Raw genomic sequence first — 12,852 nt, forward strand, 5'->3', positions numbered from 1 at the left:
GACTTTTTCATCCAAAGCACTGTTACACATGGGATTAGTTTGGAACTTTAAAATGGAGCATAATAATAATTTCAAAATAAAAGCCTTGAATATTTTTACATCAGGTAATTGCGCTTTTTGGCTTTATGTGACTTTTTTATCCAAAGCACTGTTACACAATGGAATAGTTTGGCCCTCTGAAGTGAATCATACTGAAAATTTCAAAATAAAAGCCTTGAATATTTTTACATCATGTAATTGCTCTTTTTGGCCGTATATGACTTTTTCATCCAAAGCACTGTTACACATGGGATTAGGTCGGAACTTTAAAATGGAGCATAATAATAATTTCAAAATAAAAGCCTTGAATATTTTTACATCATGTAATTGCTCTTTTTGGCCGTATATGACTTTTTCATCCAAAGCACTGTTACACATGGTATTAGTTTGGCCCTTTGAAATGAAGCATACTGAAAATTTCAAAATAAAAGCCTTGAATATTTTTACATGACGTAATTGCTCTTTTTGGCTTTATTTGACTTTTTCATCCAAAGCACTGTTACACGTGGTATTAGTTCAGAACTTTAAAATGAAGCATACTGAAAATTTCAAAATAAAAGCCTTGAATATTTTTACATCATGTAATTGCTCTTTTTGGCTTTATTTGACTTTTTCATCCAAAGCACTGTTACACATGGTATTAGTTTGGCCCTTTGAAATGAAGCTTAACAAAAGTTTCAAAATAAAAGCCTTGAATATTTTTACATGACGTAATTGCTCTTTTTGGCTTTATTTGACTTTTTCATCCAAAGCACTCTTACACGTGGTATTAGTTCAGAACTTTAAAATGAAGCATACTGAAAATTTCAAAATAAAAGCCTTGAATATTTTTACATCAGCTACTTGTGTTTTGAGCATTATATAACTATTTTAACCCAAGGACTATTACGCTTGGGATTAGTTTGGCCCTTTGAAATGAAGTTTAACAAAACTTCCAAAATAAAAGCCTTGACAACATTTTAAATCGTACCGAATGGTGCACGTCCGCCTCGCTTAACGTTCTTGCGGTTCTCCGCGTGCCACTGATTACGTCGCGGCGTTCTTTAGCGTCGACGCCGATTTGTAGCGTGACGACGCCGGGCCCATGCCCGACGGGCGCGCCTTGGCAGGCCCCGGCTAAATTTCTTCCGAAATTTTCTAGTTCTTCTTACTTTTTTACTTTTGGACAGTTGTGATCTGTAACTATGGCAACAAGCTGTTTTTTTGTTTGTTTGTTTTGAGATTAGTATCTCAAAACCTGAACTGCAAATCCAAATCCCAGAGGAGTCAAAAAGAAGGCTTCATGAATACAGGACAGAACCGAATAGCAGAAAGAGAAGGATGAAGTTCAAGCCAACTCTCCTCAAAATAATAATGAGCAAAATCATTATTCAAAAGCAGATGCGGTAGATTAGCAATGCTTGTCAACAACTGAGTCTGTCATCCAGGACATTTGGTATGAAATGTCATTCATGCTTCCCAGATATTAAGCTGTTAAAATGTCCTGACGGTCATGAGACTCTATATTAAATCAGAGGCATTTCAGATGCACTGCAAGACTGACTGCTACCTGACATCATTCCTATCAACTTCATCACCATCTAATTACTCTTTGATGATACTTCAAGGACATGAGTTGTGACAATGTTTGATTCCTCTTCTGGATACATAAAGTATTTTTGAATTTAATTGAATCAAACTGATTTGAAAAGTCTTTTTTTCATAAAGTTTGGTCCCATATAAAAGCACTTTTGTGAACATACATAAATAGTAGCTTTAGGAATTAGGTGGAACTTTGTCATGCAAAAAATCTCTAAAATATGAATTGGTGATATAAATGACCAAAAAACATGCATGCTACAAAGCCAGGAAGAAGAGTTCAGGATTTTTCTGTGTGGTTTTTCCCCAAATAAGCAGAAATTAGGACGCCTGCCAAAACACAATTTTGTTGGATAAGCGGAGATACACTTGTGCAGACATCCCGACTCACCTCAGTTACTGTATTCATCAGGAAGAACAGAGATGACAAAGACTAATTGATTAATTGTGCAGTGCATTAGTTTGCTCCTGCACTCTCATAAATCTGAGAGGACCACGGCTGGAGTTAACAGTCTTATTGGAAAGACGCGTTCCACGTACAGGATAATAAGGGAAAATAGCAGAATTAATTTGGTTTGATTAAGAGAGCCTTTCAATGGGACACAGCTTTTTCGCATGACATAATTAGAGGTCAGTTAGGGGTGGGTGGAGAGGTGAGAGTTGGGGGGATTTAGCTGTTGGCGCCAGTGCTTTGGGGGTGTGTCTGCAAGGCGTGTGTGATTTGTGTGTGTGTGTGTGTGTGTGTTGTTAAGGGGGTTATCCTTCCATTACACTTCTGGAACTATGTTGTGTGTCTAATGTGGTAAATTTCAATAGACTCACTCACCAGAAAACACACAGTGAAGTTCACAGGGGGGGGGCTCTTTGTGTCATTATTATCAAAACAAATGGTGACATTAAAGGCAGATTTGTGAAAGCTGCATTCCCTTTATCCGTGTGTTTCCTACTGACTTAAAACTACAGTGTGTTGTAAAATCATTTATTTTGCTCTGTCACTTGCCCATAAAGGGCAGATTTTTTGACAAGTAATAACTGTCCTGTTCAGAGATTCTCACAACTGTACTGTGGATCTCTGCAACTCCTGTTTGTTCACTAATGTTCCCTAACCAACCTCTAAAACCACCGCAGAATAGTTGAATTAGAAACAGGAAGGAACTGGATGTTATTTGGTAGTTTAGCAAATATAGCAAACTCTATGCTCTTTTTCTTCTTCTTCTTCACAAATATACACTACTTTGTGTTGGTCTGTCACATAAAATCAAGATAAAAATCACTGGAGGTGCTTGCAACTTGTTAAAATGTGAAAAAGTTCAGTATAAAACCTCTAGCCAAGTCTACAGATCACATGCTGGTACCAAAATTGGTCAGTTTTTGGATGAAGGTAATACTAAAATCCTTCCTTACACACATTCACACACTCGCAGCATGAACGTCTAATCTGGCTGAAAAATAATCTAGAACTGGAGAGTGGATCTAAAAATAAACCTTACACTTGATTAGATTATCAAACATTTCATCAAGCATGAGCATTTTTTCTTTTCACAGCACTTCTGGTGTTGCTAGTAAGTATTTAGTAGGATTTGCAAAAGATAATGTACCCAAAGCCGGTCAAAAGAGGGCCTCCATGATGCCACTAAATGTTTTACTCACATTTTGCAACATTAACCTCACAAAAACATGTTCCTATTAATGAAGTGTTGCATTTTACACAACTAATTATCATGTTCTCATTGACAAATTCTCATTCTAAGACAATATTTTCTGCAGAAATGGTATAATTACAGTATAAGTGCAACTATGTGTTTAAAGAAACTCATCTTTCTGCATTGGATTAGTGGAATACAGACTGTTGTTACAGATTCCCTGGTTTTCAGGTTTTCAGCTATTTTCTCTGAAGCCTCAATTTTTAGTCAATTTGATTTTATTTGATCTTTTACTTAAAATGTTTCTGTATTTTGAGCAATTATGCAATAATCAAAATCACCCAGCTCTAACACGGTATCTGTGACCACTTGAGTGAATTTTAAATTTCAACACCATTCATCCTGCTCAAAGTTCAAGTAGATCACTGCGTGGTTTCGGAGGGGTGTAGAATCAGATTTTAAAGTGGATCAGGTGCGCCCTCTATATTTCACACCTGCAAATTACAAGGATCTCAATAGCCAACTTGATTTTATATAAAATTTGTTTACATCCCGTGGGGGAAAAACCCATTAACTGATAATCCACTTATTGCAAATCGATAGGAGTAAAACATTTTTAGTCCCAGAAATGTTATGTAGAGATAAAAATAAATGAAATTAAAAAAAATCACACATCTGCTAAACTGGATGGATTGATTTAACATTTGTTGTACATTCATTTCAGCTTTGGGTCTTGTGTTTTTGTGGTAGAGGTGAGTTTTATTCTCGAGTTTATTTTGTTTTATAAAGTTATAAGATCTCTTCAGTCCATACCACAGAACTAAGCCAATCTTTTGACCTGCAGAAAAAAAAGATAAAAATCATGGCCATGACTTAATGATAACATTAATTAGTATCATTACTAATGACAATAATGGGCAAATCCGGTCTCATTTTGTTTTAATTCAATCTGGGAATTAATTTTAATCACATTCTTCAGACAGTTGCGATTAGCAATATCACCAGAAGGGCTCCATACAGAAAAACACTAAATACTTTAAAAGACATATGACATAACGGTGTAGCATCAAATCCTGGTTTTGGTTTTACTGAATCTGTGCTTCTTTTGACACAAACACGCATAAAAACTGATTGATATACTGGAAACATGATGAAATTGTCTCAGAACTGACATTTTTTAAAAATTATATTTCATTCAGGATTTATAGTTTCTGCAATAAAAATAAACTTACCAAGCCAAAAATGATACACGAACTGTTGCAGATGGAATCCTGTAACCATGGCAGCACCCGACTGTAACGAGAGGTGGCGCTGTCGCAACGGAAATGCTACCCGGAAGTAAGAGGAAATACTTGCGCGGGAAATATTTTAAATACGTGTATGTTATTATTATTGTCAGGATAGTCAGTGGAGAAAAGACCGCTTTCTAGGTAGATGGAAAGCAGTCTTATAAATGTAAGCCACCAAAAACTTTACACGACTCAAGCAAGTTAAAGGAGGTTCCTAATTGTTGCTAATTTTAGCTATCAGAGAATAGTTAGCAATTAGGATGGCGGATAGAAATCTGGTGAAGGAGCTGAAACGCTGGGCTACAGAGGAATTTAATCTGCCTCCCGACAGCCTACCTAATGAAAGCTATTTAAAAACGTAAGTTGCGTTCTGAATTACAAAATATGAGACACGTCTTTATTGGCAGTCTTCACGTAATCTATTTCCCCCCCCCCTAGGCTTTGTGTTGGGACTGGGAAGTCAATATGGACGTACATGATCCAACATGTTTTCCAACAGAGGTCAGTCTGCTTTTCTTTTTGATGATTTACTTTGATTCTTGCAAGCCTCAAGCATTATGACATATCGTAATGAGCGCCTCTTGTTACCTTTCTGCAATGTGTTAAAGACTTGTGATGGATTTTCTGTTTTTCAAGGAATGTGAGGATCATGCGAGGCAATCTTCAGTGGTATCCTTTCCTAGCTTTGACCTAGTACACTTATAGCAAGGTATTTGGGAAAACGAATACATTTTTATTTGTTTTACACCCACGAAAACTCAGCTTCATACCATTAATAATGATTAATTACAAAAACTCCGACCAAAGTGGATATTTGAGAATATTTGTGTTTGCGACAAATAATGCACCGATATATCCACACAATTCCCAGTCTACATTGTTTTGTATTTTATTAACTCTATATTTGATCACGCTATTCAACAGTAGTTCAACCTATTTTTCTGTCCACACTAATGAACCTCCTGGCTCCATGTTTAACTCTTAACAGGAAGTTGTGGTTGTTTTGAAGGATTCTGATTGGCTGGCAAAGCTTTTAGGTTTTCGTTACACTGTCCCCAATGCGTTTGACGTGTTTAAAACAACGCGCAGTAGGAAATTTGTGCGGATTCATGTGGATAAAAATCTTTCATAATTTGTCAACAATGACATTAAGCCATAATATCTAAGCATAATTTGGTATAAGATTTTTATGGCACAATAACCTTGGGAAAAAAATTCCATAATTATGCTATTTATTTACACAAAAATGTATAGAATGTACTGAATACAACAAGCTGACAGAGAACTCTTTGGCCTCATTTGCCACATTAAAGTGTAGGAACGCTGTAGTGGATTGGTAAGGTTTTGACTTATTCTTTCTTTACTTTTATAAAACTTCATGAAGTGTGGCGCACATTTACAGATTATCAACAGTGCCTTTCTCTTTGCAATCCTGTAAATCTGTGTGTTACTTACTGTGTTTGTTGGCAATTTCCTTCACCTTGCGATCATTAAAGGTACAAGACACTACAAGACAAAGAGGTAGGCTTCACCTTGTCCTTTTCCCAGTATGTCCAATTCATTACACCATCAGTGGAATTTCAGCATGGTTTCTGGTGTATTATTTATGTGTTCAGTTGATGCAATCTGAAAGCCAAAGTGAGGCAGCAAAGCGCAAAGAGCTTCAGACGAAGATAGAACAGCTGAGGCATGAGATCAGTCACCTGGACTCCCAGATCAGGGGAACAGAAGAACAAATGGCAACACAAGGTTTGTCCTTCCTATGGTGTATGCACATCAAGGAGGAATCAATGTAAATTTACATTATGTTATTTTAAGTTGAGGAATTGTGAGCTGACCAATGTAAATAGAGATTAATGAAGAAAATGTGACAATATTGTCACCGACATAAAATTTGGGCTTAAAATAGAAGCAGGTAAGGAGTATGATGAGCTACTGAATAAACATTAAACTGTAGTAATAAGCCACATTTTCCTCAACCTTGTCTTTCTTTTCCTACATCACTGTGTTCCTATCATTACCTGAGAGCCTCTTGATCGCTGACATCTCTCAGGTGTTGGCATAACGGCAAAGATTGACCATGTATAACCGTGGCTATTATAACCTACCAAATATTTTCTCTTTAGGCTTACAATTGTAATATTACACACTTTTGTATTGTACAGATGTTCGCGAGTACTAATGTGCTGCTACAGGTAAACGTGTTTCATTGTATTTTCTTTTAAATAACAATATTGTGCTAAACAATACTTCCACTGCTAATTGTAGAGCAATCTATCAATCGCATCTGGGTCCAAATCGAGGAGAACCAGACCCGGGAACTGCTTCTGAAGGCTTTCAGACAGCGCAGCGTCTCCAACCGTAAGGTTCTCTCTGACGATGTGCAAAAGATAAACTACCACTGCCTGGTGCTGGAGCAGATGGCTAGGTACTAAAAAATCCTTTTAAATAATAGACATGATTACAAATATTTTAAAAATATCTGTCATTATCATCTTGCTGTATTGCAGGGAAGCTGAGACTGAAGTGCTGTTTGGTGATGAGCCCTCCAACCTCAGCTCAAAGGCTGTGGCAGTACCTCAAGTCCTGGTAGGAGCTGCAGAAATTTGGTTATATTTTTTTTATCAAATATACATTATCTTATACACTATTGCACTGACAGGTGAATAAAAAAAACAAAATAGAGAATTTCAAATCATATTTGAAAATTTAATGTGCAGATTTTGATCTCATTTTCTGTTTGAAGAAAATTTCCTTTATCCTTTTTTGTTTGTCAGCGTGAGCTGAGAGGGCTGAGTGAAGACAGAGTCCACTTCTTTCAATGCTTACAGGAGAGCGAAGCGAAAACGCAACATTCTGCAGCCAAAAGGTAACTATTATCAGATCAGACTTTTTTTTTTAAGCTATAACTTTTCATTTATTTACTGGATTGTTGTCTAATTCTAGCATGGCTCGTGAGCAAAGGACGGCTGTGTTTCAGTACTGGCTCAATACTGCTGAGGTTGGTGCATTTAGGGTCTTCTGGGTTGTGGAAACAAAGTTGATATTTTTAAGATAAAAGCTCTTCAAAATGATTTATCTTTTTATGAAAAGGTTGTTTTCTGTTATTTCATCAGGAAGTGTTGAGCAGTTACCCTCTTAGCCATGTCCTCTCAGCGCTGCAGCATCTAGCTGTGACAGAGCAGAAGGCTCTGCAGGACCAACTAGCTTCTTTGGATGTGGCGCAGGACGTAGCGGCTCTACGGTAAGAGAAACTTCACATTGTTTTAATGGGTTTTGTTCACATTGGCAGTATTTAGTGACAAAGTTATCGTCCCCATACAGATTCCGATTTGAAAGCGATCACCTTTTGGATATTTCCGCAGAGGAGTGTGATGAGCTACCGCCTGTTCAGACTCTCCTAGAGGTGTGAAACCTTCACTGACATTTAGTCTTGTTTTTGTGTGTGAGTGAGTTCTGCTCTGTTACATGTTGGATTTTATTCATACTCCTTGTTTCAGGCTGCTTGGGTTGAGGTGCAGCAGAGTTTCACAGAGCTGTCCCAGACTCGCTCCAGAATCCAACAGCTCAAAACTCTGTTGAAGTCTCGTAAGGCGGAGGCTGAGCAGGAAGTGTCCGGTATTGCAGATGAGAACCTCAATAAAAGCTTAGCACTGTAAGTCCAACAATTGAAAAAAAGTGTTATTGTTTAATCAAGTTCCTGTAATTTGAGTGCCAAATAATCTGTGAATTTTGATTGTTTTAATTTACCGTGCTTAGTTCAAATGTCATCTCTAAATTGTTTATAGGTCAACACTGGAGGTGGAGCTGCAGTGTGTGATGCAGGCAGCCGCTCGGGATCACATCAGAGAGCGCTGTATTCAGCTTGACCAGCATGCCAGAAACCGTCAGGAGGCATTAAGGAGTCTTCGTAGCCAGTGGCAGAGCATTCTGGACTTCAGGGAACTAGTGGTGAGAATTAATACTAAATGCACAACATTTTTATTTATTGGGCAAAATGGCTTAAAAATAAAATCAGACTGTTTTATATAAAACCAAATCTGGGTTTCAGAAGAAATTACAAATGGCGAGAAGTATTTTCTAAAACCTGTTTTTATTTCCATCATCCCTTCTGGGAGTCGATCTGAATTCAAAGTGCAAATAAATGAAAGATGTTAAAACATGCTTGTTAAACAAGATAATAGACCCTGGGTGGGCTGACATCAATCTGAACTACGGAAACTCCAAAGTGTGTATTGGTGGGAAAAAAATCCAGATTTTCCAAAATTAAATCTTCATTGAAAAAAATTGAAAAAAAATCTGTAAAATCGGTTTATTCCCCAGGTTTATTGGTTTCACTTTTTCAAGATGCCATAAACATATCTAGTGTCTATTGTTTCTCTGCAGGCTCTAAGACAGGAGCAGTTACGAGGTCTGATTAAGGGGAACTCGTCAGCTAAGACGCAGCTGATCAGTGTTCACAGAGAGGTCTGAATCTAATCCGTTAGTCTATTTATTACAAAATACTGTAAATGACTGAACTACTGTTGGAACATTTCTCTTTTTATATTGATGTATGCTTATTCTCCATGTTTTCCATGACCATGTTTTCTTTTTTCCTTCAGTTGCAGGAATTTATCGAGGAAAAGCTTGTGCCACAGTTTGAAGACGTAATTGGCACAGCCAACAATCTCCGAAACTCTGTTTATAAGGAGGCCAAACAGTTTGGAACAGTTTCACTTCTTGCTCTGGACCACAGGACCACAGATGGGTAAAAACACATTTGGTTACATCTACAGAATGCAGACCTGAAGCAATTTTGAAAGTATCCAAGAATATGTACTTGAAATGGGAAGCTGAGTTTATTGAGTTTGATTGTGTTTGAGATAAATTGTAGTTACACAGAAGAGGGTACAATAATACACAAAAAAACCTTCTCTTAAAAAATGGTACATTTGTAAATTTAGCAACGCACGGCTAAAAGTAATACAGTGTCTTGCAAAGTACTTTGTACTTTAAAAGTATTCATGAGTTTGAAAGATTTTTTTTTGTAGGTTTATCTTGCACTGTAGTTACACCTGCAAATCTGTTGGGTTATGTCTTCAGTCTCTGCACATCTAGGTATTGAAATTCTTGTGCATTATTATTGGTAAAATAGCTCAAAGTCAGATTAGACAAAGCCCATCTGTCAACAGAGTTTTTAAAGTCTTGCTCAGATTCTCAATAGGACTTACAGTATGTTGGGACTTTGTCTTGGCCAAGCACTTGTACATATTTTCTAACAAACATGTGGGACTTCACAGAACAGATGTATTAAGATCATTGGCCTGCATACAGATGGACTCAGTTAATGTAAAAGGCTGTTCCTGATGGGAGTTGTTTTCATAGGATTTTATTTAGGAGTCTCAGTAAAGATGAATAGATACATATACATGCCACGCTTTTCAATGAATACTCAATGTGAAGCACTGTACATGATAAAAACTGGTAGGTATTGGGATGAAGTTCACTTTATTTTGTTCCCTTCTCGTTCCAGAATGCACAGAGTTCCTGCGTCGTGGTTGTCCATTCACCGCCTGCAGGCCCCAAACTTCAGCAGCCTGCGTGAGAGCCTGGAGTTCCCTCTGTATAGAGTGAGTTTTGGGAGGTTAAATGGTTTAGGCTTTTCATCAATTTTTATTTAACATACTCATGGTCCACATAGATGTAAAAAAAAAAAACAGACACACCTTCTGTTGCAAAATGGGGAGAAAAAAAAGGTAACCAAAAGTATTTGTTTGTTCTTGTGGAAATGGAAGTTTCAGGTAAACCACTTTGAGGATGTTTGGATCCGCTTTGCTAATTTATGACTTAATATTGAACTTGGTTATATTATCTTGGGTAAATCCAATCCAGTCTTGGATACTGTAATCTGTGTCACGGGGTGACATCTAAGGCAGTGAGACTTCATTCACTAAGCTGAATATTTTGTAGCCATGGATCAGGGTATATTTGTAACACCTGGTGTATAATATCCAAAAAATATTGCTTTCCTAGTAGTCCTGCAGCAAAGATATATTCTGCATCCCTGAGTTAATTATTTTTCAGGGAACAAGTTATAAAATTTCAGTATTATGGGTTGCTAATTATCCCTAAAAATAGTCAAAATACTACCAGGAGTAATAAACTAATACGCCATTGTTAAGGTACTGTGTATGTCTTGTTTGTTTAAGGTATGGAACAGAGTCTCGGACAAAATGGCAACAATAGAGTACAAAATGGGTTTAAAAACTAGTAAAAGGGTAAACCGGACTGAAACTATAAAAATACGAAAAAACAGCAACACAATAAATCTATTTATAACAGTAACAAACTGTTGGCTCCTCCTTAAATATTCTCAGATTTAATTTTTTAGAGGCTAAGGTTTCATTAAAGACTTCTAAGTTGTTTCCTCACATTTTCTTGATTGAATGTGATTTAGACTTTTACTATGTTTTTTTTTTTTCATGCCTATGCTTCAGGCTCCAGAGGAGTTGTGTTTCCAGTTGCTGTCCCAGCAGCTTGAGCTGCGTTTTCTCCGGGAGTTGCTGCAGCTTTACTCGGCCACACTGCAGAAAGTAGAGAAGGACTCTGAACTACTGCATGCATCTGATCAAAAAGGTATGAGAGGAAATTGAAAACAGACAGCTCTTCTTAGATATTTTTCTTTTATAAAAGCTGGATGTAATAGGGAATTTTATGTTTAGCTGGAAAAACTTACAATATGTTTAATAAAAGGGTTTTTGTTTTTCTCTTTTTAAATCCCAGCTTTGCTGTCCAAAGTCAGGGAGGCGGATCAAAAGCTCCTAAAGTCTTTGCTGCCAAGAGCCAGAGGTCTCACCAACCGCTGCGCTCAGGGTCTTTCTTACGGAGCTCAAGTCAAGACCGCCATCTCTTACTGGTGAGGTATACTTCTGGAGTACATAGCTGACTTTGAAGTTCTTTTTTTTAAATAAATACTCATAATAATAATAACCATTTTTAACCTACTTGTGCTTTCAAAATGTCTTTGTTCTCCCAGTAATGTCCTTCCTCCATTAGATAGCTTTGCAGTATATTTGTTACCTAAATCACATGTACAGTAAAAATCAAAGCCACAGGCTGTCAATCCAACAGCATTTTACTAATAACCCTTTACATTTTTCCCCAATAACATCGTCATAACCACTTTGAAATCGTAGCTGCAAAGTGCAATAAATTTAATACACCCTTAAATATTCAGTTATAACACTCAAATGTTTACACTGGCTTGGTCTGACTTTCACACCTCTATTTTCTACTCATGCCATATTGTTCCTTTCTCTATGCATATTGTATCTGTAAACTAACCATTTGGTTTCCATGCACTTTGCTGCAGATCAGTTCCTTTCTTTTCGTAATTAGAGGGTTGAAATTTGACTGAATATCATAATCTAAAAACTTTATATCATATTGTTTATCCCATTCAGTCCATTTAGCATTTACATGTTGCATATTGTAAGTAGAACGTAACAAACAACAATTTGCAGAAATTTTTATTTTGTACTTGGAAATTGGGCCTGAGACACAAGTCTACAAATGCACAACCAGCCAATCCAGAACAATAGGTTAGCCCAATTTGACAATCAAATTTTAATGCTTTATAATTTTTATTTCTTATCTACTGGATGATTTATTTTTCCCACATGTATTAGTAAGGTGACACTAGTATTTATCTATATCTTACAATGTGCTTTTTCTATTGAATTGGTTTTCTTACTTTCCCTTTGCAGCTCATTGTACATAACCATAATAATCTGTTTTGGTATCTTCAAACATGTAGGTGGGACAAACCAGCCCAGCATGTTCTGCCTGAGCTCAGCAAAGGAGGACTGACTTTCCAACAGTGGCTTCAGATATGGAAACTTAAAGCAAAAGCTTCATAGTTTATACCCCAAGGGTTTAAAACACAACTGAGCGCTTTAGTCACCTTTCAAATACATTATTACATTGTTAGTTAGAAAACTCTGAAATGTAATTAAATTCTTGTTTGTTTTTCCTTTGTATTTTACAGATGCCTTGTTACGCTTAACACTTGTCATGTTTAAATCAGACATTAAAAAACGCATTTTGAAAGCATTTGTCTTCGTTTATTAAATGATCCAACCCAGTTTGTGTAGGAATGCCTTCGCTGTTGAGCTCAAACAGGCTGAAGATCGATACATTTTGATCTTGTGCTTTTTGAATTCGCATTAATTGCATACACGTACTCTAATATTGGTGTACCTTGCATGCAGAGCTTCGTTCTTGCAGTTTTATTTCCAATGTGAGTGAGTATGTGGCTGTTA

General features: G+C 36.8%; 1 protein-coding gene across 1 annotated transcript; it reads left to right on the forward strand.

Moving 5' to 3' along the window:
- The first annotated feature begins 4,595 nt into the window (after positions 1-4,595).
- haus5 (HAUS augmin-like complex, subunit 5) lies at positions 4,596-12,640 on the forward strand. Its single transcript, XM_032571066.1, has 19 exons — positions 4,596-4,907; positions 4,988-5,050; positions 5,186-5,218; positions 6,046-6,070; positions 6,166-6,298; positions 6,818-6,977; positions 7,060-7,138; positions 7,327-7,418; positions 7,496-7,550; positions 7,666-7,793; positions 7,874-7,955; positions 8,050-8,204; positions 8,338-8,500; positions 8,936-9,016; positions 9,154-9,299; positions 10,065-10,161; positions 11,029-11,167; positions 11,315-11,447; positions 12,348-12,640. The coding sequence occupies exons 1-19, from the start codon at positions 4,810-4,812 to the stop codon at positions 12,448-12,450; spliced, it is 1,965 nt and encodes a 654-aa protein (XP_032426957.1). The 5' UTR covers positions 4,596-4,809; the 3' UTR covers positions 12,451-12,640.
- Positions 12,641-12,852: the final 212 nt, after the last annotated feature.

The sequence above is a fragment of the Xiphophorus hellerii genome, chromosome 9 (genome assembly GCF_003331165.1).
Source record: "Xiphophorus hellerii strain 12219 chromosome 9, Xiphophorus_hellerii-4.1, whole genome shotgun sequence".
Taxonomy (NCBI): domain Eukaryota; kingdom Metazoa; phylum Chordata; class Actinopteri; order Cyprinodontiformes; family Poeciliidae; genus Xiphophorus; species Xiphophorus hellerii.

Bases quoted from the DNA above. Each gene is read 5' to 3' on its own strand.
- haus5 (XM_032571066.1), top strand. From the start codon at position 4,810: ATGGCGGATAGAAATCTGGTGAAGGAGCTGAAACGCTGGGCTACAGAG. The intron at 6,299-6,817 runs GTTTGTCCTTCC...TGCTAATTGTAG, and splicing joins AGAACAAATGGCAACACAAG to AGCAATCTATCAATCGCATC. The intron at 8,501-8,935 runs GTGAGAATTAAT...GTTTCTCTGCAG, and splicing joins TGGACTTCAGGGAACTAGTG to GCTCTAAGACAGGAGCAGTT.